Raw genomic sequence first — 27,838 nt, 5'->3', positions numbered from 1 at the left:
GCCTTCAGGAAAATTTAAGGAATTCACCCAAGATTTAGTTTAATACAAATAGAAATCGCAGTTCATGATACTGAAAACTGGTCCATTCTTAGCAGAAATTGTAAATGCCAAACCATTGTCACAAGTTCAGAACTTGCGCAATTTTATAAATAAATAGGTAAAAGAAACAGCACTTTGTTCTACCAAAATATACAAGATCAGGTCACTATGAACAGAGAATAATACACTTGAATAAACATTGATAAATAGGCGTAGATATGAACACAAAGCTACTTTCTCATGGCAACTGCTTCACAAGGCGGGCGAGAAAAACAATTGTCAACTTTTTGGCTACTACTTCACACTGTTCGGGAAGACTCTCAACTCTGCTTCAATTAGCTAATCTGAATGAAAATTGCATTCTGATGTACCAGTAAAGTTTGCTTATTTGTCATTAAGGTGACTGGAATCTTCAAGGAAACACATATGCAGTTGCAGAAGAGATCCCGATATACAGATTCTGTTCTTTGCTAATTGCTACCATCCAACATTTTCCGCAGTCAAAGATGATACTTCCCCAGCCACGGAAAAAAGGATGGACACTTGTCTGCATGATGCTGTTCCCTGAATTTACATGATGGTTTCACTTGGCAGTAATAAGCTTTTCAGCTTTCAGGCATCGAATTCCCTCCTGACCCCATTTTCTTCCTGACCAGATGCAGATTTCAGCTGCTGTTGTAACTGCAGATAATAATTGTGTCGGCAAAATTAATTCATCCATACATCATGGGTATATAATATTATTTCAAGGTTGCAGACTTCCATGTTTCAACCATCAAATGAGGGGGTTGAACCTGTTTGGATCATAATAAGAGGCAACGCAAAGATGAAAAGAGCAAAAACAGCTCATTTGAACAAACTAACCTGTAGATATTTCAGCCTTTCAGCATTTAGCTCATCAGTCAAATTGATCATCCTGAAAAACAAGATTGGAAAATTACACACCGCCACGTCAGAATAGCTAAATGAAAAGACAGTCACCATCATTATCAACCTTGCTTGAAGTTCAGAGATTTTCATCAACAACAATCGTTCCCTCTCAGAAGGTGCTGCTTCAACCTGCAACATGAGCATATCAGAAAAGCTATACCATCTCATGTATTCTTTTTTACCTGCATGGTGTTCAAACATACATATATATTTAAACCATGAACAATGAACAATATTTTATTTATTCATTAGGAGCATAGGAGGAAAATAGGAAGGAAAAAGAAAATTTAACCAATACATCCCATATGAAAATGAAGTCTGCATGACTAAAGAATAATAATTTATGGAAAAAAAATAACCAAGAGACAAGTTTTTCAAAGCAGTTCCACAGCATCAAAATGGCATCCAGTCCACACATAACTACCTATGTAACCAGCCAGAGTCAGATTCATGATGAAAAAACTGAATTTAAAAAGGATGTCTTCTGAAAGGTGCATCACTCAGCATAAATAAGTTTGTTGACACATGTATATCAGGCAAGTTGACTCTAGAAGTCAAATTCAAGATAGATTTTATTTGCTTATTTTGGGGAAGGGAGAATTGAGGTCAGGTGGAGGGAGAGGCAAGCAGCATAATAGGAAAAAAAAGTGCTTACACTTCCATTATTCTCCGAACTGCGAGGCAATGGTGGCAACTTTCCATTTTGTGCTGCTGATAAAACATACCATAACTTTCAGTTGCTCTCTTTCCGAGGTTCAATTACATTAAGTACCACAAAATATCAAATCTTTTACTCACCATCCACTGCTTCAGCTGGGTGTAAGCTATTGAACAAATTCGCAATAAGATCCTGCCATCAAATGAAATTTTCCAATTACAAGAATGGCTGGCTTTAGAATTTACACGCTTGAAGGTAACAAGCTTTCCATAAGAAAAATCACACAGAAAATTGTTTCGTAAATGTCATTCTGCCTTTACCTGTTGAATTGAGGTCTGCTGAAAGAGATTCTGCAGGTGAGGCACAAGTAATGATGCAGGTACATTGCTGTTGCTGATCTCCTTCGAGGACTGACTTGTAGGCTGAATAAGAACAGCGAAGGACATGAAATTCATTGGATAATCAATAATGAACTGAATTGGATAGTTATTAAGAGATGCTCACTCTCACCCTCCACGCCCATGTTCTCTGAGAGAGAGAGAGAGAGAGAGAGAGAGAGAGTAAAGCCAGAGATCAAGGACTACAATTATTTCCAAACAATTTGAATTTATTAGCTTCAAGCTTGTACAAAAAACAGGTGCTAGTTCATTTAAAATCAAGAACTAGAGAATATTAAAAGAAAGAGTTCAACCAACAAACCATTTGTTTGGACTCAAATATCCAATCGCCAACACTAGCAGATTTTCTTAGCGGTGATCCCTAAGAATCATAAGATACATCAAGTGAGAAATGGATAACGAGCACAGTTACTTATAAGTACTGAATAAAGATTGGCAACTTACCTGTGAAGATCGACGTGGAACTGCACTTAATGGAATATCCTAGGGCACATTCTTTTAGTTAGTGACAGTCGTCCTTTAAGACAAAATATCATAAGAAATGAGACTTACCTTTACAAGATCTAAATTTTCTGATGTTACTGAAAATCGCCCCTTTATTTGCACCAGATTTGCCTTCGACTTGTCATCCAAAGAATCTCTAAATCCTATCATAGCACAGATGATTAATGATACAGAACTTTAAGCACCAACACAGATAACATTTTTATAGATCCTCTCTACCTTGACGTATCAGTCATATAACTAGAATGGTGGGAAAAAAACAATGGTTATATTTATCCACTGCAAACTGCAAAATTTTTACCTCCTGATGATTTTATTGGAGCTGATAAACTATTTGCAGAAGCTCGGTTTGGAAGCATGAGTGGACCACTAAAGCTTGGAAGTTTTCGAACTTCCGGAATAGTTTTCTCTGTTGTTGGCTGATTGTCATTCTCGAACCTAATAATGAAAAAATGCAAGTTGAATTAATTCAAATATAAAGCACAACGTGCCACAGAAACACAGGCCACAATAGGGCTTCAAAAGTAAAAACATTCGACCTTCAGAAAAATAGTAAAAGAGTAAAGAAAATTAATTTAAGATTAATAGAAAAGTAAAATCAAGATTTTACAGAAATCGTATCTCCCTATACTGTTCAATTCTGAAAGATTTTGCATTCACCTCATTAAAAGCTTGCATTGCCAAACAAACACTTCGCATTTTCTGTTGCTCTTTATCTTTTGGAGCAAACTTTAAATAACAATGCAATCATGCAAGGCCATTTTGTCAAAGCCGAACACTTTCCTTTCACAAGGACAAAAGAAAACTACAATAGAAGTCCCAATTCAATAATTAACTATCTGCAACTAAATCTGTGATTCATTAAAACAAGTTGGTCAACATAATACCTCCCTGTTGCCTTGATAACAATTATGAGCCCCGTTAGCATGTGAGAATAACAAAAGAAACTGTATTCCTTGCATATTTCAAAACCAAATGTAGAATTATAATTCATGCTAGCATGTTTAAGGAGTGTGGCCATTACACATCTCAACAAATGAAACGATCACTCCCGCAACAAGTATCAAATATCATTTCAAACAGATCCTAACATAATAACTTCTCTTATTAATAGTGAAGTGCACAAACCTTTCTGAAAAACGCCCCTTGTCCGATAATGAATGGCCAAGTACAGCACCCGGCACTAGTGGTCCACTCTGAGTTTGACGACTCTTCACCATTTTAGGCTTTCCCTGTGTCATTTCCCTTTCAGAGGTTGATGCTTTTTCATCATCATTTGATCCAAGTTTCTTCCAACCAATTTTTTCTTCTACCATGTCACTTTCCAGAAACTTGCCCTTTCTGTTCAAGCTTTCAGCCTGCAGTATTCCATCCTCATCTATTTGTGTTCTGCACTCAGCTTGGTGTAATTCACTATTTGAATTCAGTTTCACAGAATTGGAGCAAACATCAGATCTAGCCTGCCAGATATACAAGATCATGTGTCTAATTGCTGATGGATAAAAAACGTAATGCAACAGGAAGAATCTATAGGAATAAAGTATGACACAAACAAGGACAATTATTGGAAATTTGTAAAATGCTTCATGAATAGTTGAACACAAATTTATGACCTTATCAATGCATTGTTTGATGCAGTCATCCTCTTCCCGTGTCTCAGGCACATCATCATCATCATCTCGCACCTAAAACAGAGTGAAAAAAGCTAGCTCATATTCCTAACAGAGTAAACAACAACCAACTTGGATTTAAAAGTTGCGTTGTGAAACAGTTACAAGATTAAGATAGTTCACTTACTAGCGAGGCCTGGGCTTTTAAATCCTCAATGTCGAAGTTCCAAGCACTAACTCCTCTCTGGTACTCACTCTGATGAAGGTAAGAACAAACACTTTATCAGAATGGAACAATTAAAATATGCAGAAAGTGAAAAACTGAAACAAATTTTGACACCTCAATACCACTTGTCCCAATTATGCATTCATTTCCCTAATGCTTGAAACTAGAGACAACAGACTGCAAATATCACCCTGAAGCAACTGAATTACAGGATTCCACAAACGAAAATTTTGTAGAACACACTTCATTGGGATTACGTGGTGAGCAATAGTCAAGAAGCATGTTGTCATGAAGATATGACTGTCGTGGTGCTAATATCAGTCTGTTCTGCTAGAATGACCATGGAACACTGGTAGATAGAGCGAATTCATTGTTTCCAAACATCTCTCTTTTTACTTTGATACACTCCATAGTTAAATAAAGCACAACAAACATTCCGAAATCAAGCACCATCTATCACTTCTAACACATCACACTTTTTAAATTGAAGGCACTCTCCCATGCTTGAATATGAACTAGGAAAACAGCCTCAATCAAGGGTAAGAAGCAAAAATGCAACTTTCTTAAGGAACTCTTGTATATGTTTCTAACAAATGTTGACCAATTTTTGTAGATTCTAGATCCTAAGTACTAGGAGGGGGAATTGCTTTTAAGCTCAAAATTAAGCTTAAAGAGGTTAAAAAAATCCCAAGAGCTATAGAAAGTCTAACACCAAATGAAGACACAACAAAAATGAAACAAGATTCTAAAGAACATTCATTTAAATGGGTACATCAAATAAATGTCAAACTTAGATTGCTTTAAGAAATGTCTCAAACCTGGGACAAAGCTTCTTGTTCTGCTGAAGGCATTTTTTTCAGAGCTAACTGAGCAGCATCTTTAAGCTGCAACATTTAGCAAGTACGTCAAATAATTGTATCCAGACACAAGCACACGAAAATCAAGCCTGCTACAGTACAAAAACAAACCTGAAGGGCTTTCACACGACTCGGAAGTGGGGGCAAGTCTGCAAATAACTTCTTCACAGAAAGCTCTGGAGGCTTTGCATGTTTAAAAAATGAATGCTTTAATAACTTCTCAGCTGTTGGCCTCTTTGTTTGATCTTTTACCAGGCACATTGCAACCATTTCTTTAAAAGACTGATCACAACTGGAAATCCTCTAATAAGAATCTTATGACATATGAGAGAAATATTGCTAACATCAATTGCACTAGAAATATGCTGACCATCTTACCAGGAAATGGAGCTATATACTATATACATGCGCAAAAGGGCAAAAAAAAATTGTTACTGTAAAATCTAGCTAGAAAGAATTCCAATACCTTAGAGAACTTTTTATCACGATCATAATCAAGTCCAGGTGGGGCATTCTGTATAGTCATCAAAAGAACCTGACAGAAACAAAAAGAGCAAATGTCAGAAATTTCAATAAATATGTAATAAAAATTTCCCCTAGCTAAAGCAGTATTTTAGAGGAATCCTAAAGTGGAAGAACCTTCATTGGAGGATATTTTGAGAATGGAGCATGACCATGTGCCAACTCCAATGCCGTTATGCCAAAAGACCAAATATCAGCCCTGTACAAGAATGACAAAAGAAGCAAACAGAGAAACAAGTAAATAAGAATTTTCTTATTCTGTAAATTTTAAACTTGAAATCATTTTCTTTCATGGATCAAGATATAAACTCAGCCTAAATATTGAAATTAACACAAAAAGGGATAAGATATGTTGAACATCAATTTACAAGAGAAGATAAATAAAAGAATAGCAGAGTTATGAACATCCATTGTTCCCATCATATATGCAAGGTTTCCAACACGCACACACGTATATATCAAGTGGAAAGTACTACCAGCAATCCTACAAGAAAAAAAAAAATTAAGATAATGCAGCACGTTAGGCACACGGACAATCATTAAGATGCATAATTGCAAATTAGATGGGTGGACGAAGGGAAAACAAACAAAAGTACCACAAACAAAGACATTCTACTGGACTAGAACTCTTAAACTGCCCTTCCCACATTCTCAATGTAGGATTATGCATTCAAGGACATAATATATGTCACTGCAATTCTGATAGATTTGCAACAAGCCAAAGCTTCAGATAACCACATTCTGGATACTCTTAATTTCATAAAGAAGGTTAATAAAGCTCACTTGGAATTATATCCACCTCCTGGCTGCAGAACCTCCGGTGCCATCCTGGAAAATAGCCGATCATATGCAAGGATAAGAATTATCTTATTCTTTCTTGAAGAGAAGGATCAAAACAATTCTATCCTTAAAAACAGCATAAAATAACAAATTAATTTTAAAATAATTTTTCATCTATACCAGCATGGAGTTCCCACAAAAGTATTTCTAGCACGTTGTCTATCACCTGTATCAAACATGCAAGCTGAAACACCAAAGTCCGCGAGCTTTACAACCCCATTACTGTTGAGTAATATGTTTCCAGCCTGTAAGCACAATTGGGCTCATGGGATAGGAAATAGAAAGATACAAATAAGCCATCTGATAAACTGATGAAACTTAATGCTGAACTAACCTTAACATCCCGATGAATATGCCCTTGCTGATGTAGGTAGTCCAAAGCCTTAAGAGTTTCTTTAAGAATACAACCAATAGCAGCCTCTTCAAACCCATCTGGATATGCAATCTTCATGAGGTGCAAACAAGAACCTTCATCCATGAATGGCATCACCACCCAAAGATTTCGGTCAACAACAAACGAACAGAATGCCCTGATAACATTTGGATGGTCTATTAAACTCATGGTTTGAGCTTCCCTTCGTATATCATCCTATTAAAGAGAATAACCATCAGATGGACCACTTTAGAGAGCCATTGACACAATAAGTGCACAAAAAAACATCAGCAAAGATAAAAAAAAGAATCATCACAATGAAACTGCTGCAAACAGCCATAAGAAAAGGGCGCCCAGGAGTTTAAAAAAATCTAAAAATATAAACTATTATGGCCACCCTCAGTCCCTCAACATTAAATAAATAAATAAAAAAAAATAATAAAAAAAAAGTTCTAGAATATAAGTTTAACATATATGAGCCTAAATACCCTTATAAATATTACTTCCACTTCTTTTACTTGAAGGACTAATTTATCATGCGTGTACAAAACTTATTGTACACAATAAGTTGTCAAGCGAAATATCTAATATCAAAACCATTGAAGTTATATAATGTAGCCAATATAATATCAGAAATTTACAAAACATTGTGTTTGGAAATTCAAACCACAGGACACAACTCTAACAATTAATCCAATTATAACTGAAAACACAAATAATCCTTCTGCGACCACTGACAATGCGTCAATTTATTCAAGTCTATAAACAAGCAATTTGGGAATGCATACAATTCTAATCCAGCAATTCATCCTCCACCTAGAGGAAAGAGGTACTCTCAGACTCTAAACTCATATTACAAATTCAATCAAAAAAATGAAAATTCTGCTCTACAGCTAAAATCTCACTTTGTAATCTGATGGTATAAACACTATAATATTAAAAGCAACTAGTCAAAACCAACTATGAGCCTCTACACCAAACAGTCAAATCCAATCAAATCAAATCAAATTCCTCAGTCCAATCTAAAGCCTAAAGACGATCTAATCTTGAAGCAAACTAATTTTGATTAAACTAAACTTAATTGAAATATTAAACAGTTGTCAAAGGGGTAAAAGTGAGTGAAAACTGTATCACCAACCAGATTGCTATTGCATCGATCGAGATCCAAGCACTTAACGGCGACGAGGTCATTGAAAGGAAGATAGATCGCTTTGTAAACAGTTGCACTTGCTCCATACCCAACCTCGTCTAGAAGCTTATAATCATTGGGATTCGCTGAGTAAGCCTTCTGATTACTCCCCATCCTCCCCATACCCCCTCAAAAAACCGTCCTGAAAACCACCAAACACCACAGGAAACTGCTTTCCAGCAATCTATAAACAACAAGTTTATTGTTGTTCTTTTTTTTTTTTTTTTTTTCTTGTTCAGAGTCTATTGAGCATATGGACTGATTAGAAGCTGCAAGTGAGAAAAAGGCTTTTTTTTTTTTTTTAGTAGGGATATGTTTTTTCACCAGTTGACCGGCATGAGAACCGATACTGGAGAAGGTCTTTTTCTTTTTTTTCTTTTTTTTTTCTAATTAAGTAAAAATAACAATAAATGATAATAGAAGCTTTTAGCTGCTGACGTGGTGCAGGGGTATCAGGCAATTGCATGACCGATCATACACGTGGACAGGTGATCGTGTGGCTGGGACGGGTGGGTTATACCCATTCATTTTCCCACAGTTTGTATTGGTTAATTATAATTTTTAGAAGAAACTTAAGAGATTAGTTCTTATTTTTGGGAAATTATTATGAAATGTTTATTATTTAGTAAAAAAATTATTTATTATTTATTTTTTTCAAAAGGTAATATTTATTTTTTATTAATCATATTTTATGAGCTGAGAAAATATAATTTCCTAATTCAGACAATAATCCTATCTAACTTTATGCTCGTAATATTTTCTAATTTTAGAAATTTTGCCAATTTTGGCTTTGGTAGGTTTTGATATCAACTTTAGAATGGAGTGATTAATACTAACCCAAGCCAGACTTTGGACGTTAAAAATTGTTAATCAGCTATTAGAGAATGAAAACATTTTCAACCCAATAGGAATTTTAAATTTATGTTAGATCTAGCGGTTTTCTAGCTCTTGTATTTGGGAATTTTCATGATTCCCAAACAATTGCCCTCTCTTATCCTAGTATTTTTGCTCTAAAAGTTTTTTCATATCATTGTTATAAGTAACTAAAATTTTATAGTTCCAAATTTTATTTTCCGATTTTAAAAACATATTAGTCCGATAAAAGAGTGTGTATTGTTAATCCTTTTATTTTTATCATGGCATGAATGGATGAGATAGAATTCAAGTCACAATAGCAAAAGTAATTAACAAAATCATGTGCAGAACAAGAAATGATATTTGTGTCACTAATTACAAGATTGTCGTTTGTCTCCTCTCATTATTTTACTTTTCAACTAAAAACAAAAGGGAAAAAAGAAGGGATTAAGTGCAATTTATTCGAGTTACAAAACTTCAAGTCGTTCAACTTGATAACATGTAATTAAATTTTTTTTTTTTTTTGATACAATTATGAATTAAAGAATGGACAGGATCAAGAAGAAGTTGTGAAAAATAAAGGGCCTTAAGGAACAATGGGCTACAGTAGCCGCAGTCGTCTCAAGCTCCTAGCAGACGCTTTAGAAACCAAGTAGCCCACTCCAAAACACATGACCCAAAGCCCAACATGAACAGCCCATCTCACTCCTTCCAAATCCATCTCCATCAGATCATAATCGGACTCGCACGATTTTTCTAAACCTCCACCGTCAGATTCACGATATTTGCAATCATCACGACATCCGTTAACAGATTCATCAACCCCGTTCTCTCTTTCCTCTGGGATCACCTCCAGTCTATCAAACCCAATCCTCCTATTCTTCTTTCTCCTCGACACCATCTCCACCCTACCACCCAACGCAACGTGGCCCTCCAATGCCACGCAGACATCCGCCTCCTCCGCCACTGCAACTTCAGTAGCTCCACCATGGACAGCAACCTCATGGTCTAGCCCGCATTTGCATTCCAAATTCCACTCATCCTCCTCGTCTTTCCTAAAAATCCCCTCCAAGGCCCTCTCGTCCCCCGAGTAAACTTCAAAGCGAACCCCTCCACTTGCCCAAACCTGCTCTCTTGATCCAAATATTGCCTCCCCCTCCTTCGTCTTCACATTAACAGCTCGATGGAGCGTCAAGAACGCAGCAGAATCAGGTCGGACCTTAGACCCGTTGACAAAGAGTTCGGATCCGTTAATGCGAGGAAGGTAGAGGAGAGTGAGTGCCGGGGGCAAGAGCTTGCATGACTTGAAACCCTTAAGGCGGACAAAGAAAGCTTTGATCTTTAAGCAATTTCGACCTCTGGGAAGGATCCCATCAAGTTTTGTGTCTGTGCTTCTACACATCTTCACTTCCACTTCTATAATCTCCGAAAACCGGTGGCTTGTTCCGGTGTATCCTCTTTAGGAATCTGTTAAGTAAAGATTGGCGATGGGTTTTTATATGGAATAGATCGGCGGCTCCTCCCTGTGGGTTAAATATTCGAATTCAGGGGGTGGACTGAAGAGCACGCGGTTTTTCGGGTGACGTGTGCGAAAAAGACAAAATGCTTTTGGGACTTGGTTGTCGTTTTGGCTCGGAAAGCTCCACGTTTTGAATGTATTTGACGCGTGCTGGGAGGCCTGACATTGGGCTTTGGAGGGTTTTGCATGTGATTGCTTGTGAACTGGAACATAATAGTTGTGGTGGACGTGCATGAGATCATACGAAAATTATTTATAGTCGTCCGATGTTGATGTGCAAATTTCTTTATACGATCGTTGGGTGGTTTAGGAGGAGGTGCATGAATTTGGTTTCCTCTCTGTTTCTGCGTATTTACGTAGAGATGGGCCTTCCAAACTTTGTTCCAACCACAAGAAACGCTAATGCTTTATTTATTACTTTTAGTTCTTATCTTGGTATGTAATAAATTACATTTATTAGCTTTTAAACCACCTTAATTAGTGGGTTCCCGTCAAAATAATAATAATAATAATAATAATAATAATGGGTTATAAAGCTTTTTGCATTGTCGTCTGGTCACTTAGACTATGATTAAGAAGATATTTTGGGCTGTGTTGGAGCGTACTAGTAGACCGTTTTTGTTCTTTTTTTTTTTTTTTTTTTTTTTTTTACATTTAATATTGGTCATTTATTATTAAGATAAAAAACGAGCAATACAAGTGGGAACAATATCCCAAGTTCGAAAACAAGCCCCATGAGGAACTGATTTAGCTAATACATGAGCTATATCATTTGCTTGTCTTCTTATCCAAGCCAAGGTGACATTTGGCAATTGGACTAAAAGAAGCTTACATTCAGAAATAACTACTCCAAACTCAGACCAATCTTGGACAGAATTTCTCATAGCACAGTAAACCTGCAGACAATCGGTCTCAATTTGAATCTTCAGGCTGGAGTAGCTCGATATCAACCAAGACAACAACGTTCTTAGCGCCTGAGCTTCTGCAACTGCTGGAGAAGAACAACCTTGCAATGAAGACGTTGCTGCTGATACAAACCCCCTGTTGCAATTTGAAATGACAGCGCCGACAGCTCCATGGCCGACAGAGGGAAAAATGAGAGCATCAAAATTGATTTTAAAAGTACCAACAGGTGGTGGGAACCATTGACTACTTGCAGGAGCATCGGTACCTGTACCTGAACCTGGCAGCTTCAGCTGGGCTTTCTTCCAAGATGCGAGCATACTTCTGGCTCGAGTAATCACATGATAAGGTCCTTCTTCCACTTGATTCCATTTCAGCTCATTACGGCTTGACCAAACACTCCATAGTCCCATAACAAAACTTTCAAAAAATTCGTGCTCCCATAACTTGTGTAAATGTTCCAACAATTGTAAGAAACTTGGAAAATTCCCAGTAGTAAGCTGAATACCGAAAAACTGCCAACAAAATCTCACTCGTGGACACTCGACAAGAGCATGGACTATACGTTTCAGTGTTACCACAGTAATCGCATCCTGTATCGAGCTCCAGTCCCCTTCTTGCCAAAGTTGCTTTAACTGGCAGAATGTCTCAACAACACCTCCAAATAAAATGTCTCACTTTCGGCGGAATTTTCAGTGACCAAAGTATTTTCCAAAAACTCGACCGCCAAACATCTTCAGGATCCACATATTGAGATGCTACTAATCTGTATTCAGATTTCACAGAGTATATCCCAGAGTCTGTCCAATGCCGTATAAGGATGTCGTCCTGAACATTTGTAGCTAAAGGGAGAGAAATAATAATTTCAGCAATAGAAGGGTGGAAAAGACCTTATATCAGTGGCAAATTCCAAGCACGCGCCCCATTTGCCAAAATAAGATCAGAAACCCGTATATGCTCAAAACCAGGAAGAATAGGCAAGTGAACCCGAAATTGATTATCCCGCAATAGCCGCGGTTCGGTCCAGACATTAATCGATTGACCATCTCCAATTCTCCACCGAAAACCTGAACATATAGCATCCTTGGCTGCACAAATCCCTCTCCATACAAAGCTTGGATTACGGCCAACACCTGCACCAAGAAAATCCCCACTAGGGAAATATTTAGATTTGAAAGACCGTTTTTGTTCTTGTTTGGTTTTGTGTACGCCTTCTTTTTCCTACCTTCAGAAGGAAATAAAATTATGACTTTAATTTGGACTTGCTTGTTTTGTTGGGTCAAAGAAAGTTGCTTGCTTTCTACCTTCCTCTGCATATATTTGTAACAAACGTAAATTGACCACTAACTAGCAAATATACAGATCTGGCATTCACCATTTTGATTTTTTAGCTAGGTTTAGTGGCAATCAGCTGTTAACTACGTAAAGGTAGTTTAGCGGTAAACGTTGTTTAGCGGTAAACGTTATCTTAAAACTACTAATATAAAACTACGTAAAGGTGGTTTAGCGGTAAACATTATCTTAAAACTTATTGCGAAATAAAGTCTTTAATTTAACAAGGCATCAACCTTTTAAAGAAAGATAATTAAGACAGAAGATATTAAAAGATTGAAAGGTATATTTAATAATCAAATAACGATTTACAAGTTTGATGCTATATAGATATATAAATTAAAAAATATCTAGAGGAAATAAAAACTGTTACATTAACATTACGCATTACCAAACAATTACTCAACCGGTATTATAATTGACAAGGAACAAATTTGAATTTTACTGCATAGATAGATGCATATAGACTAATGTTTGAAGATGAACAGGTCTAGTAAATTGCTAATAATTATACACATCAAACAGTTGGGTATACATAGTCTTCCTCAATATACACATTCCACTCAAAACTCTTCATCAATGTCTCATAAAAAAACTACTGAAGGAGCTAAGAACATGTAATGCATATATCATCAATTGGGTGTTTGTTTATGCACATGTTTTATGTAATTAGGGCATGTGTACAACTGCTGCTAGCCCACCAAAGAAAAAAAAAAAAAAAAAGAGTAGAAAAGTTCATATATATATATAATATGCTTAAAGTACTAATAAATATTTAATTCAAAGATACTAAATCACTTTCTCTTTTTTAGTGCTTCAAGCCCGTTGGGATGAGTCTAAATCTTTCTTATACCACATTAGGGTTTATAAGAGGAAAGTGCTTTAAACAGATATTTTCTCCATTTATAAGAATCACAATTGACCTTTTGTTTAAGAGACCTAAGTCTTTTTCGCTCAAACCAACCACATTAATTAAATGATGAAAGCCTTCGAAAAAACAAGATTCGTCTATGTGGGTAATCAACAATCTCCACACGAGTCGAATGTAATTTTACAATCCCAATTTTAAATTTTGAGCACAATGTGGCCAGCTAAATGCTAATCATCAATGACAATTCCACCATATATTAGATATTAAATGTGCCATCAGTCATCATTCATAACTTCTTTGGAAAAGGATGGATCAATATTCAGTACTATCTTATATTAATTCATTCTTTTAAGATGTATACAACTAATTAACTTTATATATTTTATGATCATATATTAGTTCTCTCTTTACATGAGGAATCTGTATAATGATGAGGTGAGCCATTCGCCCTAATCAATGGACCAGAAGAAAAAAAAAAAAAAATTTGGTTGCATGTACGAGGTTGAGAATTATATTAAAAAAAGGTAGACAAGCCATCATCTTAGGATATGTCGGGCAATAAAATTATACAAATCCATATATAATATAACTAAAACAAGTGGAGATTAAAAATCCAATATACCGGAATGAACTATTTTTGCGGAGATCAAATACATGAGCTGAACTAATTAAAATTATTCATACTTTATACTTTTTTTTTTTTATTGATTTAATTTATGGATGAAGCTATAAATCCCTTTTAAGCAATTTGGGAGTATATAACATAAATATATTTTTCCTCTTTAGCCTTTTCTCAGCGACCAAACAGTAGCTGAAATGCTAATTTAGATGGATTCAGAAATTCCAGGTGATACCTTTATTACACAGAAATTCAGCACTAAGTAAAGGAGCATTCCTTTTCGACAAAAAATAAAATCAAAATCAAAATCAAAATCAAGTTCCAACACCCCAATTGGGTAGCTGCATGTGTGTGGAGCTTATTACCATTACTTTTTCGTACAAACCAATAGAATATTAAGATCCCACTCCAATCAAATCCCGTTTTAATTTCCAGAATTGATTCTCTTTGTCTACTTAATGTCTTTCTTTAATTCTGAGATTACGACTCGTTTGCTTGTTTGTCTATATGTAAATGTTGGTTCAAAAATATATTAATTTCTCAAATTATTATTTTCAATCATATATGTTTATATATTTACATTAAATAAGTATTTTCCTTATCAATAAAGATTTTATGAATTGATTATATATTATAAAAAATTTTGTGAATGGGCCAAGGAAAATAATCCAATTTTTGGATTTAATGAGAATATTAGTGTAAAAATGTCAAAGTTTTAATTTCAGACGATTCAAATTACGTGACCTTTTTTAATTAGGTAACAGAAGCATGGATCCAAAGTATAAGCACATGGATGGAATTATTTTAAGGTTACTATATATTTGGACAGATAAAAAAATCACAAAAATCTATGGACTATAAAAAATTTATAGATTTTTATAAATTAATAGATTTGAAAAGTATTTTTAAAATAAAATTAAATGATTTAAATTTTATTTTTGATAAAATAAAAATAAAATTGAGAAAACTTAAACTTTAAAAATGATGAAATTTAATAATTCTAATACCGAAATAAATGATGGAATTAAAATTATTATGAAATTCATTAATTCCAGATATTGTATTTGCCAGATGAAATTGAGTCAACAATTCTCTACTTTACTCTAAAATGTTTTTATATTTGGGCCAATAGAAATCAAGTTAGTACATCATACATGTGCCATACCGTACAACATTCAATTATTTATTTATCTACGCTGTATGCATACGTACATCGCCAGCCAATGGCCTTATAATTCGAGAGCAGAGCAGGATCGGAGTTGTCTAACCTTCATGTATGGGACCATCTATAGATAAAGCCAATCAGAAATTTTTTTTTTTAAAATATTATTACTGCTTTATTCATATTTTTTTCTAGTGAATAGTTATAAATACATTCGTTTAAGCAAAATTAACTATTTTTAATTAGTTTAGTATATAGTTGAGGTCCTGATGTCTACATACAAGGTGTAAATAAGTCATTCCTTCTATAATATTATCATTTTATATAATTTTAATTCTCTATTTTAATTTCAACGAATCATTTAGATATGAATATTGTATATTTAAAATAATTTTGATTGGTCTTTTTCCTGTATGTGAAAGATTTCGAATATCAAGTTGTAATTTATGATATTATTCTAAAATGAAAAACTTGACCATTCAATGAGCAAAAACCTTTTATAGGAGAAAGAGACAAGTCATTTCGAGGTTGAATGGACAATAGGATTGAGCATATTCAAGAAAAGAGACATTCACGTACAACATTAGAGAGAATTTGATTTTCTGCACTCAAAAAGTTTTTATTTTGGCATTTCTTTTCAAAGAATATGAATTGTAATTCCATTAATTTCTACCCCTTATCCTTATAGAATGAGTATTGTTATTGTATGGTCTAGAGAAAGAGTTGCTTTTTCCAAATATACATGAATCGTTCCCAAGGACTCGAACTTTAAGATGAAAAGGACTCGAACTCAGAATATTTTATATCTCACTTTTTCTACAACATGTGGAATAAGAAAACCAATCTAAAAAGACTTCATTAGCTAAACTAATATAATATACTCCATATGTCCTAAAATATAAGTTGTTAAGGAGGTTAATAAATGATGTTTTTCCATTATTACCCTTATTTACATTAGATAAACTGTCTTCCTTACCTTAAAAATCTTAAACTGACTTATATTTTGGGACAGATGAAATAATAATTATGTTAATGTAGGTTCATTTAATAAAAATATATTATATACTCTTCATCCATCATTTTCCATTCATTACATGATTGTCCCACAGACCAAGGCCTGATATAATGACGGCAACAGGTTTTCCAACGGCTAAAGATTAGAATTCAACGACCCAACTTGTTGTAAAGGAAGAATCTCCACTATAGTGACAAACACCATCAAAATTCATATCAACATCGATGGAGTAGAAAAAAAGAGGCAGTCATCAATCAACCATCACTTGATAAGGTCAGCTTGGCTACTCTGTACCCTGTGCGGCTCTGCCTGTCCAATATCTCTTGGATTATCTTTTCCTAAACTTACTAACCATATTACACAGCCAGGCCCATACTTTCATAAATTATGTTTTATCCTGAAATTTCTGGGACTAAACTACTGATTCTTCCTTGCAATGTTTTTACTTGTTAGGCAAAGATTAGTTCTTTATTTTGTTTTTAATTAGACCTTTTTGCAAGTGCTTGATTAAGTGCAAACTAGAATTCCTAACATTGTTGGGTAAGAACAAGATTTTTTTTTCTTTATAGTGATGTAATGAGTGATAAGTAGTTAATTGGGTGTCTAATTTTCTATGTGAAAGAGTTGAATCTTTCTTTCTAACTAGTAGCTTTCCTGCAGATGGTCCAAATCACTAGAAATTTAACATTTCTCATTTTCGTATATAGTTAAGTAAAAGACGACAAGGATACCTATTCCCCACCCCAACTTGTTCCAGGTTATATATTGCCCTGCTCCACTCATTTAGTGAAGCAAAGAAGGAAAATTTCAAAGCAAAGTAAATAACATTTTATTTTGTTTTGTTCTATTTTTTGAATCTTTAAGGTATTTTCTAAGCTTAGTGGAGCTGAGTTTTATTGATTAGTTAATTTTGTTGTTGCAGATGAAAATGGAGGAAGTAAAAGAAAAGAAAGAGATTGAAAAGGAAGAAATGGAAGATAGACAAGAAGAAGCAGAAGGAATAGGGAGAGGGCAACCATGGACAAAGCAAATAACAGTTAGAGGAGTACTAGTTAGTGTAGTGATTGGAGGCCTGTATAGTGTTATAGCTATGAAGCTAAACCTTACAACAGGATTGGTTCCTAATCTAAATGTGTCCGCAGCTCTTCTTGCTTTTGTGTTTATTAGAACATGGACAAAGATTCTTCATAAGGCAGGATTTGTATCAAAACCCTTTACCCGCCAAGAAAATACTATGATTCAAACTTGTGCAGTAGCATGTTATAGTATATCAGTTGGAGGTTAGAGCCATAATTTAATTAGTTAATTAATTAACTTCATATTGTAACTAATAAAAATTTAATCTTTTTAGTTAACATTTTTCTGGATTGATTCTTGTTTCAGGTGGGTTTGCTTCTTATCTTTTGGGATTAAACAGGAAGACATATGAATTATCAGGAATACACACTCCAGGGAATTCTGCAAATGCTATAAAAGAACCTGGATTTGGTTGGATGACTGGCTTTCTTTTTCTTGTTTGCTTTGTTGGACTTTTTGTTTTAATTCCACTTAGAAAGGTAATATATTTATGATTAGTCAGTCTTTAATCTAATTAATATCTTCTTCTTGCTTTAAAATATTGCTGTTACTTTTCTATCAACAATTAATTAATTTGAAGGTTTTCAATGGTTGCAACCAGTAGGGTCCTCAGTATCATCATCATCATAGTGTCATCAATCTATTTTCTTTTCCAAGATTATAAAGTTAATATTTGGCCTTTTGTTTCTAAAAATGAAACTTTTTTGGATCAACAGATCATGATTGTAGACCTCAACTTGACTTATCCAAGTGGATTGGCAACTGCAGTTCTCATCAATGGTTTCCATACCAGAGGAGACAAGATGGCTAAGTACAGTCCAGAAGTTTCATTTCTAATGAGTTAACTCTAACATGAAATAATTAAATATGAAAAGTAAATAATTATTATTAATTACTACAGGAAACAAGTTCGTGGGTTCACAAAGTATTTCTCAATCAGCTTCTTGTGGGCATTTTTCAAATGGTTTTATACTGGTAAAGAGGCATGTGGCTTTTCACAATTCCCAACTTTTGGGTTGGAAGCCTGGAAGCAAACGTATGTTCTTAGACTTCTCTAATTTTAGTATATTTCTTGCTTCTTTTGAGCTTAACATGTTGTTCATAATTATGTAATAACACGGTTTTTGTTTTTTGTTTTGAAAGGTTTTTCTTTGATTTTAGCGCCACTTTTGTGGGAGCAGGGATGATTGTTTCTCATTTGGTGAACTTTTCTTTGCTTATTGGGGCTATCCTCTCATATGGTATTATGTGGCCACTAATTAATAAGCTTAAAGGAGAATGGTTCCCTGTAAATTTAGAAGATGAAGCTGACATGAAAGGATTGTATGGTTACAAGGTCTCTGTTCCTAACTAATTGAACTCTGTTTTTTCTTTTTTTCATAATTGTTAGGCTTCTAAAACTTCCATCGGTTTTCTTCGTTTCTTCCTCTGTAATTTGGCAGGTTTTTATATCTGTTGCTCTAATCCTAGGAGATGGGATCTACAATTTTGTTAAGATTATGGGTTTTACAATCATCAATATCCATGGCAGAATAAAGACCAAGAATCTCAATATAGGTACATGAATAGTTTTTACGAGTCTAAAACTGCTTTTCCGGAAGAATAACCGGTTAGATGTTGTCGTAAACAGCAAATTAAGAGTTGTATTTAGCTGTTTTGAAGCTTTTATGATCATAACTTAGGAAATGTCAATTTGACAAACAACATTGCTTTTGACAGAGACTCCGGAAGGGCAGCAGAAATCACTTGATTTAAAACAAAATGAACTCTTCCTGAGAGAGAAAATACCCATGTGGGTCGGAGTGAGTGGATATGTCTTCTTCTCCATTATATCAATAATTACAGTCCCAATCATATTCCCTCAGCTCAAATGGTACTATGTTATTGTTGCTTACATTTTAGCTCCATCTCTGGCATTTTGCAATGCTTATGGAGCTGGTCTTACCGACATAAACATGGCTTATAATTATGGGAAAGTAGCTCTATTTGTACTGGCTGCATTGTCCGGGAAGGAAAACGGAGTCGTAGCAGCACTTGCTGGTTGTGGTATTATTAAATCTGTAGTTTCTGTTGCCTGCATTTTAATGCAGGATTTCAAAACAGCCCATCTGACTTGCACTTCTCCGAAAGCCATGTTCTTGAGTCAGGTTATCGGTACAGCAGTAGGCTGTGTGATGGCTCCTCTTAGCTTTTTCCTGTTCTACAAGGCATTTGATGTTGGAAATCCAAAGGGAGAGTTTAAAGCTCCTTATGCATTAATATACAGAAACATGGCAATTCTTGGTGTTCAAGGAGTATCAGCTTTGCCCCAACATTGCTTGCAGTTATGTTATGGCTTTGTTGGTTTTGCAGTAGCAGCTAACCTTGCGAGAGACCTTTCGCCAAGGAAGCTCGGGCCATGGATGCCACTTCCGATGGTTATGGCGGTGCCATTTCTTGTAGGAGCTTACTTCGCCATTGATATGTTTGTGGGAAGTATAATTGTTTTCACTTGGAATAAAATTAACCCCAAGAAGGCAGAGCTGATGATACCAGCAGTTGCTTCAGGATTAATCTGCGGGGAAGGGCTCTGGACACTTCCTGCTGCTGTTCTTGCTTTGGCTAAAATAAGCCCACCAATCTGTATGAAATTTGTATCTTCCTAAACAAACCTCATCAAAATAAAGAGAAATTACAGAAGGAATCTTTTTCTTTCTTTTTCTTTTTCTTTCTTTTTTGTTTGATGAAAATCTTAGCTGCATTAATATTGAAAGGAATTGAAGCTACAAAATTTCTTAGATGCTCGACAACTAATAGAAAAAAGAGCCAAACCATACTTGCAATAATAATTAAAAAAAAAAAAAAAAAGAAGCAAAAGTCAATTCAATTTCAAAGAAGAAAATTTAATACTTTGCAAGTGTAAATCAATGAATCAAAGCACTGTTATATGCCAGTAGTTGTATAATGCAATAATTTTCTTCTATTTTTTAAAATAATCTAGATTTTAGTTAGTTATTAATATTACATTAAGAATAATTGTTTTCTTTATTAAGAATTTTTTTTTTACATAATGGAAGAAAAGAACAACTGCATCACGCTTAAGTGAAAATAGACTGCACCAAGTGAATCACGAAATAATATATGAAGAAAAAAAAAAAAAAAAAAAAGTGGAGAATGTGCATTATAAACCATTATAGCTACTATTTAAGAATAATTCTTTTATTGAGTTAGTGTTGTGTGCTGCTTGTTCTTGTTCTTGTTCTTGTTAAATACTAGTATATTTAATTTATATTCTTAATAAATGAATAGCTCAGTAGTTCAATAGTAAATATCCTAAAAAATATAACATCATAATTGGCAAATTTTTTTTATTAATTGAATCTGCTTGGGAACTCATACTATCACAATTCTAAAGATATAGTTTTTTTTTTTTTTTTTTATTTTATTATATTCTTGTTAAATACTCTCACAATTTTTTTTTATTACTTGTTATCCTATGATTGTTTCTGTTCTTAGCCAACAATTTATTAAGTTATGAAATCCAATAAAATTAAAAAATAATAATAATAATAATAATAATTGAGCTAGTCCACTTACCTCTCATATTTTCTAATAATGCACACGTAATTATATTTATAACCATATTAGCTTTCATTCTGTTTCCTCATCATTGAATCAAGTTCCAAATGAAGAATCGATCTTTGCTCTTCATTGCATGCAACTTGAATGCCAAAATATAGTAATGGAATTCAGCAAAATAATAATAATAAAATGTTGCAGACATTTTAGGTTATTCTGTCATGATCTAAAGAAAATATATTGAACTTGATATCTAGTGAAAAAATTGCATCGCATATTTTTCTTACATTGCAAGTTTGAACAAGATCCCATATTCATCCACAGTATAAAACAAGAAATCTACAGCTGATTTATAATGCAGAGAAATTTTGACAAAACATTATCCTGGGCCAAAAAATTCTATCAATATACAGAATTCTTATTCAAGCGACCAAATCTGAATACAGGAACCATAAACCTAGGGAGGGACATTGCATTGGTCATGAATGTAATAAATAACCATGATCAGCCTGTGACAATACCTGCTAAGACTTCACTTTTACCCCGTGCATAGATTGTGTAAACTAGTCGAATAGCATCAAGCCATCCATCTAGGGCTTCCCATGAATCAGCAACCTGATGGATAATGGAGCAGGTATTAAACATGTTTTCTTGATTTAAAAAAATGATGCATTCCATTCCCAATTTTTGTACCCAAAAAAACCTAGATATTGGCAGTAATTTACTAGGGAACAGGAAAGGAAGAATCAAGAATAAAAATATACTTCCATCTTCCTCTTAATCTTGCAATACAGATTGAAGAAGAAAATAAAAGTCATGTTTTATATTAGAAATTGAAAAATAACTTGAAGATCATCTATACACGAGCTTTGCTTGATTAAACTCTTTCATTTCCTGTTCTACTGACATACGCTTCTCTAAATGCAAGTCTTTCGAACTATATTAAATTTCAGAAGTATAATAGATTATGAATTCATCACAGAGAGAATGCCCACAGAATGAACTCTAAATGCCATTTTTTTGCCAAGATGGTAACTGATCTATTAGCTTGATCTGTATACTAGAAAGCAAATGTTCGATGGGCTCTCAAAGTAAACAATACAAGCCTACATTTCCTGATTTATATGAGGAGATTCAGAAACATATTAATAAGCTAGTAGATATCAGTAGGCTGATTATGTTTTATGCTACAGTTGTTACCATGGCAGCATTCTGACAGTTGTTTATTTATGTGTTAAAATCACCCTTCCAAAGGTAAAGTCCTGTCTCAAAAGAACACCAACCTATTTATTGCATAAAAATTCCAAAGTGAAAGTGAAAAATTAAAACCTACCAAGAAAAGTGGTCCATGAATTGTATCAATGCAGAGGCCTGCACCGGGTGGCAAAGTCAGATCAGCACATGCTGATACTGAAACAATATCTGGAACATCAATTTTGATAGCCCTTTTGTCACCATTTGGTACATCTGATCTACTAGAGAGGCTTTGAGATATTTGTTTTTGCTCTAATTTGTTGACCTGTTTAGGGAAATTATGAAGCAAAAAAGAAAAGAAGGCATAGAAAAGAGGTAAAAAAATTGGTCAGAAAAAGTACTTTCATGGAATCTCAAACCAATTTTTGATGGCCAAACTAAAGAATAAAAACATCAACAATATAGTAACTAGAAAACAAATAAACTTTACCTGTTGAAGACCTTCATGATTCAAAACAAATTGTGATCTCTTCCAGTCATTATGAGGTGCAATTGGTTTCCCTGCTGGCGGTACAGTCAGGTACCCAACTTTAAGATATGGTAAAGGTAACTGTAAATGATATTCTTGTCAGATATTTTATACAAGGAATGATTTCTTGAAGTAGTTGTCAGAATAAACAATAGCCGCCTTTAGACTGAATGACTCAAATTTCATGAGCGAAGTCATGTCATATGTACAGAGGATAAAATCACCTAAAAAGAAGTAACAATTGCTTGATTTACAAGATAAAATACAGTAAATAAGATAGTAGGAAGTCCCCCAGAAGCCAAAGGTAGGAAAAAAAAAGTTCAGCGCAGTGCTTTATCCTATGCTAAGATCCATTTTCACAGTACCACAGTTTAAGGGAGAGGCAACGATGGTTTGGGTAACGATGCAATACCAGTCACACGGAAACACAAGATCCAGCAGATAATCCAAGTTTTGGTTAAAAGTCACATATCAACAAACAAAAAAAGACCAATGCAGTACCATAGAGCTCCCAAGGCATGTATCTCATCTTACAGTTAAAAGGTCCAAGAAAATATTCTGAAAAGAAATCTAGACAATTAAATGACCTATCACAAGTGAAATCTCGCTAACGGCTTGCATATGGAATAAGCATTTTAGGATTGAAAATCATCAAAAAAATTAATTTAAAGAATTGTAATACTGACCATAGAGCGTACAAGTCTCAAGGCACTGCTGTATACCTGTAATCATAAAATAAAAAATAAAGCTAGCTTAATATTCAAAATTATTACCCTCTGACAACTAGAGAATATCATATAATGAACATGCACAGTAAGTACCGTATGGAACAAAATTAGGATTGGTGATAAGTTGTGCCAACATCAAAACAAAATAAGATTATTATTCAACACGAGGAAATTAATGGAGAAATGAGAACCAAAATATATCCAACACTTACAGAGTAATTTGGCTTCAATGCATGAGCAGCTGCAATGTAGATAGCAGACTGGCTATACAATTCATTAGGGGAAACATCTTTAGAATTGGTTGCAACTCCAGTTCTTAATGTGTCCTCTGCTAATCCATACTGCATTTAAGAACATAATGAATTGATCAGAAATTAATGTTTCATACTTTATGTTCATTGACCAACAAGGTAAATAAGCAAAATAAATGAAAATATAAAACCACAACAGTCCAAATACAGATTGCAAAGATAAAACTTACCAAAACAGTTCCAAGATTGTAGATTGCTCGGTGGAAATCAAATTGTAACTGTATTGCTGCACGAAACTGCATTATAAGAAAAGTGAAAGGTATCAAAAGGACAGAAGGTACAGATTGACCTAAATCTTAGGTGATCTTGGATGCTACATAACTTTGCTTCTTGTTCCTTTACATCCACCCATACAGCCTGAAATCTCTCAATTAACTTTTTACCTTACTAATAGCAGTTTTGACTATCTTTTGCTTTTCACGAGCAGGAACAATTGCACTGAGCTCCTACAATTGAAAAGTTAAAAGACTAACATTTAATAAAACCATCAGCACTGTTCATTAGGTAAAGTATTCACTGAGATTAGAGGACAATAGAATTTGGAATCAGAAGTGAAGCGATCTATATTTGACTTAAGTACCTGCAATGCTAGTCCCCAGTTGTTAAGAGCCTGAAATAAAATTTCATATAAGCTTAGAATCAGTAATAAAGACAGACAAACCAAGTTAAAATTAGAATAGATGGAAACTCATGGATTCAGGCTTCATATAAAACTATAAAACTCAAGAATATATAGAACATACCTGGGGACTGTTCCAGTTAAGTTCGACAGCCATTTCATAGTTCTTTGTCGCCTGCAAAATCAAATTACACATCACTTCTTTAACATGGTTTTCCTAAAGGATAATGTGGACTAAAAATGACCAAAGAGCACTTCCAAAACTCAAGCATTTCCAATGTACTTAACAAAGGATATAGTAATAGAAGAGGAAAAAGAATTCTGCATATAGTTAGCTCTTGTTAATTTCATAAAGGTCCGGTCATTAAAAAATTATTACACCTTAAACAATATGCATACAAGCAATACTTGCAACATAAAAAAATCATACATATTTGTGTATGAGCATGCCTGTGAATGAATACTAAGATTTCATAGTCAACCTGCTTCCACAGTTCTTCAGCCTCCTTCGTACGACCACGCATTTTTGCACGATCAGAGATTGCTATAGCCCAGTTATAAAAGGCCTGACAAGTAATCATCAAGCACAAATTTCAGATCAGCAGATCATGAATGCAGATAAGTTCACCAATGTAAATCTACCAGTATAAACATAATAAAACATGAACTTAAGGTGTTGAGGTTCATTAGCAATGAACAAATGCTCTACAATGCACAATCAATGGTATATGGTCCTCATCCAGCTATTACATTACTTTCTTATTATTCAATAAAGTTCTTATGGTTTACCATGAAAACAACGAAAAAACATAATCAATAAAATCACGCTCTGCAAAGTATCAAGCTACTCACTGCTTCAATGGATGGCCAATTATCTAATCTCATTTATCTGTGCAATTTGTTTCCTAATCTCTTATACTTTGCTGTGGCCAATTTATTGTTTTTGATCCATTGGATATTTCACAAGATTGTTTAGGTTAAACCAACACATACATACATCATGAAGTGTAGGGCAGAGGCGTGTAGCCTCATCATATTTTTTGCAGGCCTCCTCCAGCAAAGCATCTTTGGAAGGTGAGGTAGAATCTGGACCAACATTATCTGCACTTTCCTGCCAGCCAAACATGGATCGTGTCAACAGAATAAAGATGACAGTACCATAAACATTTATTGCTTAAGATATGGTTCACAGATTGAAGGTAGCTTTAATGCTCAAAGTGAAACATGATCGACCCTCTCACATGCATTGAAAGACTTAATGGAATACATGCTATATACCATCATTAAGAGCATTCCCCTCCTCATATGCATGCATAAATATATACACATTCATTTACAGAGAAAATAAGTCTTTGAAATAGTGTAAGCTGGACAACAGAGATCAAACACATTTGAAAACTAAAAAAGAGAACAATTTAGAGAATGTTAGCATTATAAAAATCAAATGAGATATTTCAGACCTGAAGAACCAATGCCCAATTGTATAGTGCATCATAGTCTTCTGGATTTCTCTCTATTGCACTAGCATACCTACAAAATTTTGAGTAGAATTTAAAATTTTGGAAGAGCAAAATTTCAGAACGGCTAAAATCCACAAAGTATCTTTTACCATGATGGAGCTCAAATTCGAAATACTTCCAATTTTTACTTCCATTAGTTTGTCTTAATCATTTTTCACTTCATTCAATAGTTTGAAAGAAAGCAAAGGAGAGACTTTCACATAGCTTGACAATCTATCTTAAAACAAATTCTGAAGGACAATGCCTGTTGTTAAAAATATAATGCAGTTGGGAATTTTTGTGTGATATTCTGAATACAAGTACCTCAATGAAAGTTACCAGATGGATCAGAAATGAAAAGAAAATAGGCAGGATAAAAAGGTAATACCTCCTAGCAGCAAATGTAAGAATCCGTTGGCGAGACCGACCCTCCTCATCAACACCAGTGACACTACTGATCAATTCCATTGTAGCATTGTTCTGCTCTCCCTGAAGATGTGGTGTACTCATTTGACTAAAACAATTGACAAGCATGGAGTGGTATGCGTAAGGCGCTTGCAGAAGAAAACAGATTTTTTTTTTAAAAAAAAACTCTAGTGGCATCACTAGACAAGAAAATTTCAGTTACTCCCACATAAAAAAAAAAAAGGGAATTACAATAGTATGATAAGATTAATGGGAAATGACTGGCATTCCAGCTTCATATAACATGAGACCAACTGCGTCAATTTTCAGGAAAAGCTCCAGAAGTGCAACATGAAGAGATTAGTCAAGACAAAGGCAATTAAAGGTGTTCAACATGACTGTCCAATAGCTCCAGACAAAAGAAAAGAGAAACCGAAATGGACAATAACAGTTGAAAGAGATAACTAACAGCCCAGAATTCTCTCTTGCCAGGATCAGCAATGAATGAGATAATGCTACCACTTTCAGGAGAATTGAGCAGATAAAAAGCATAATGATGCTGCTTCAATTATAGGCAAAGGCACTTTAACATGAAATGAGATCATACTACCATGCGTGCCATCATTTTAACGGACACATAGAAATAAAAGAAAGTGATAATTTTAATGCGTAGCTATTTTCAATTCAACTCCACAATTAATAGGATTCTAATCCAGTTTCCTACATTTTCTAGAAGATCCATCGAATAGTACACAAAATGAATAAACACTGAGCAAAACATCAATGAAAATACTAAGAAGCGTCCTTCGAGTGAATTCTGTATAGAAAAGACAGTACCTTTGAGGAGAGCTAACATCATCACCTTCATCACTTTTCAACTCGCTAAGCAATTCTCTCATTGTGAAAGTTCGGTTTCCTTCGTCTTTTCGCAGGTCGGGACGCGCATTCTGCTCGTTGGATTGAGGTTGCGTGGCTTCACTCGAATCGATCAACACTTCTTTAGGCTCCTCCGCCTTGGGATCTACATCCGCTACTGCCACAGCAGTTGATTCAGGTTCTGATTTCGACGCTTCTTCAGGTTCAGGAGCAAGATTTTGTTCTGGTGTAGATGCTGGTTCATTATCAGGTACAGGATTTGGTTCTGGTGTTGATGATGCTGGTTCATCATCAGGTACAGGATTGGGTTCTGGCTCTGGTACCCGTTGAGGTCCGGCTCCATTTTGCAATTCAGATTCTTCGGAGGTGGAAGTGGACATTGCAGGGAGGCTTAGGGGTTTTGCGAAGAAATTGCTGTCTGGCTTCAAAGTCGGAAAGTAGAGATCTGTTACAATGTGCAGAGTGAAGAGAAAAATCGATGAACGAATAACAGAAATTTCTTTTTTTATTATTATTATTATTTGTTAAAATTCACTTAGGCACACAGATAGGACGTGAATGCGGCCCAATATTTTTTTATGGATACATCCGGCCCAATATCGATACTTCGGTTCAGCCTT

The 27,838-nt window shown here is 34.7% G+C and overlaps 5 protein-coding genes across 10 annotated transcripts; 1 reads left to right on the top strand and 4 right to left on the bottom strand.

The window, feature by feature from the left end:
- Positions 1-105: 105 nt before the first annotated feature.
- On the bottom strand, positions 106-8,529 carry LOC105645574 (Protein kinase superfamily protein). Of its 2 annotated transcripts, none has more exons than XM_089720028.1 (21): positions 8,096-8,529; positions 6,919-7,173; positions 6,705-6,829; positions 6,528-6,572; positions 5,862-5,943; positions 5,689-5,757; positions 5,334-5,504; positions 5,184-5,249; positions 4,327-4,395; positions 4,143-4,214; positions 3,658-3,989; positions 2,831-2,967; positions 2,578-2,672; positions 2,470-2,508; positions 2,327-2,386; positions 1,948-2,049; positions 1,768-1,819; positions 1,625-1,677; positions 1,034-1,098; positions 904-955; positions 106-720 (listed from the first exon to the last, which is right to left on the bottom strand). In XM_089720028.1, the coding sequence occupies exons 1-21, from the start codon at positions 8,267-8,269 to the stop codon at positions 652-654; spliced, it is 2,184 nt and encodes a 727-aa protein (XP_089576154.1). In that variant the 5' UTR covers positions 8,270-8,529; the 3' UTR covers positions 106-651. The 2 variants fall into 2 exon arrangements, with proteins under 2 accessions (XP_089576154.1, XP_089576153.1); XM_089720027.1 differs by having other exon boundaries at positions 1,625-1,680; positions 8,096-8,528.
- Positions 8,530-9,445: 916 nt separating this feature from the next.
- On the bottom strand, positions 9,446-10,682 carry LOC105645576 (NADP-specific glutamate dehydrogenase). The gene has a single exon (XM_012231208.4). The coding sequence runs from the start codon at positions 10,401-10,403 to the stop codon at positions 9,603-9,605; it is 801 nt and encodes a 266-aa protein (XP_012086598.1). The 5' UTR covers positions 10,404-10,682; the 3' UTR covers positions 9,446-9,602.
- Positions 10,683-11,194: 512 nt separating this feature from the next.
- On the bottom strand, positions 11,195-12,801 carry LOC149497251 (uncharacterized). Its single transcript, XM_089720022.1, has 4 exons — positions 12,765-12,801; positions 12,372-12,556; positions 12,102-12,251; positions 11,195-12,058 (listed from the first exon to the last, which is right to left on the bottom strand). The coding sequence occupies exons 1-4, from the start codon at positions 12,799-12,801 to the stop codon at positions 11,195-11,197; spliced, it is 1,236 nt and encodes a 411-aa protein (XP_089576148.1).
- A 3,751-nt stretch (positions 12,802-16,552) lies between these two features.
- Positions 16,553-20,178, top strand: YSL1 (YELLOW STRIPE like 1). Of its 5 annotated transcripts, none has more exons than XM_012231213.4 (9): positions 16,553-16,695; positions 17,130-17,239; positions 17,345-17,702; positions 17,806-17,978; positions 18,216-18,310; positions 18,401-18,535; positions 18,643-18,835; positions 18,942-19,056; positions 19,219-20,178. In XM_012231213.4, the coding sequence occupies exons 3-9, from the start codon at positions 17,345-17,347 to the stop codon at positions 20,142-20,144; spliced, it is 1,995 nt and encodes a 664-aa protein (XP_012086603.1). In that variant the 5' UTR covers positions 16,553-16,695; positions 17,130-17,239; the 3' UTR covers positions 20,145-20,178. The 5 variants fall into 5 exon arrangements, with proteins under 5 accessions (XP_012086603.1, XP_020539699.1, XP_012086600.1 ...); XM_012231210.4 differs by lacking the exon at positions 16,553-16,695 and adding an exon at positions 16,728-16,962; XM_020684039.3 differs by lacking the exon at positions 16,553-16,695 and adding an exon at positions 16,728-16,962 and having other exon boundaries at positions 17,083-17,239.
- A 1,106-nt stretch (positions 20,179-21,284) lies between these two features.
- Positions 21,285-27,714, bottom strand: LOC105645578 (Tetratricopeptide repeat (TPR)-like superfamily protein). Its single transcript, XM_012231214.3, has 14 exons — positions 27,180-27,714; positions 26,326-26,451; positions 25,899-25,968; positions 25,436-25,549; positions 24,921-25,004; positions 24,563-24,613; positions 24,400-24,429; positions 24,203-24,265; positions 23,990-24,055; positions 23,721-23,849; positions 23,467-23,502; positions 22,742-22,861; positions 22,391-22,576; positions 21,285-21,672 (listed from the first exon to the last, which is right to left on the bottom strand). The coding sequence occupies exons 1-14, from the start codon at positions 27,596-27,598 to the stop codon at positions 21,562-21,564; spliced, it is 1,605 nt and encodes a 534-aa protein (XP_012086604.1). The 5' UTR covers positions 27,599-27,714; the 3' UTR covers positions 21,285-21,561.
- Between the last annotated feature and the right edge of the window lie 124 nt (positions 27,715-27,838).

The sequence above is a fragment of the Jatropha curcas genome, chromosome 4 (genome assembly GCF_041381405.1).
Source record: "Jatropha curcas cultivar XTBG-Jc1 chromosome 4, XTBG_Jcur_1.0, whole genome shotgun sequence".
NCBI lineage: Eukaryota > Viridiplantae > Streptophyta > Magnoliopsida > Malpighiales > Euphorbiaceae > Jatropha > Jatropha curcas.
Note: the sequence above shows the minus strand (reverse complement) of the source record. Positions and strands in the feature narration are given on the sequence as shown.

Excerpts from the sequence above, each read along its gene's own strand:
- LOC105645574 (XM_089720027.1), bottom strand. The coding sequence starts at position 8,269 with ATGGGGAGGATGGGGAGTAATCAGAAGGCTTACTCAGCGAATCCCAAT. Across the intron at positions 6,573-6,704 it reads TTTGTGGGAACTCCATGCTG|GATGGCACCGGAGGTTCTGC; the intron begins GTATAGATGAAA and ends GCTATTTTCCAG. Across the intron at positions 2,968-3,657 it reads AAGGGGCGTTTTTCAGAAAG|GTTCGAGAATGACAATCAGC; the intron begins GTTTGTGCACTT and ends TTTCATTATTAG.
- LOC105645576 (XM_012231208.4), bottom strand. The coding sequence starts at position 10,403 with ATGTGTAGAAGCACAGACACAAAACTTGATGGGATCCTTCCCAGAGGT.
- LOC149497251 (XM_089720022.1), bottom strand. The coding sequence starts at position 12,801 with ATGGTGAATGCCAGATCTGTATATTTGCTAGTTAGTG. Across the intron at positions 12,557-12,764 it reads TGTATATTTGCTAGTTAGTG|GTGTTGGCCGTAATCCAAGC; the intron begins GTCAATTTACGT and ends TTCTTGGTGCAG. Across the intron at positions 12,252-12,371 it reads CTGGTTTTGAGCATATACGG|GACGACATCCTTATACGGCA; the intron begins GTTTCTGATCTT and ends ACAAATGTTCAG.
- YSL1 (XM_012231213.4), top strand. The coding sequence starts at position 17,345 with ATGAAAATGGAGGAAGTAAAAGAAAAGAAAGAGATTGAAAAGGAAGAA. Across the intron at positions 17,703-17,805 it reads TTATAGTATATCAGTTGGAG|GTGGGTTTGCTTCTTATCTT; the intron begins GTTAGAGCCATA and ends TTCTTGTTTCAG. Across the intron at positions 18,836-18,941 it reads AAGGATTGTATGGTTACAAG|GTTTTTATATCTGTTGCTCT; the intron begins GTCTCTGTTCCT and ends GTAATTTGGCAG.
- LOC105645578 (XM_012231214.3), bottom strand. The coding sequence starts at position 27,598 with ATGTCCACTTCCACCTCCGAAGAATCTGAATTGCAAAATGGAGCCGGA. Across the intron at positions 24,430-24,562 it reads TTAACTGGAACAGTCCCCAG|GCTCTTAACAACTGGGGACT; the intron begins GTATGTTCTATA and ends ATTTTATTTCAG. Across the intron at positions 23,503-23,720 it reads CATTGAAGCCAAATTACTCT|GTATACAGCAGTGCCTTGAG; the intron begins GTAAGTGTTGGA and ends TTATGATTACAG.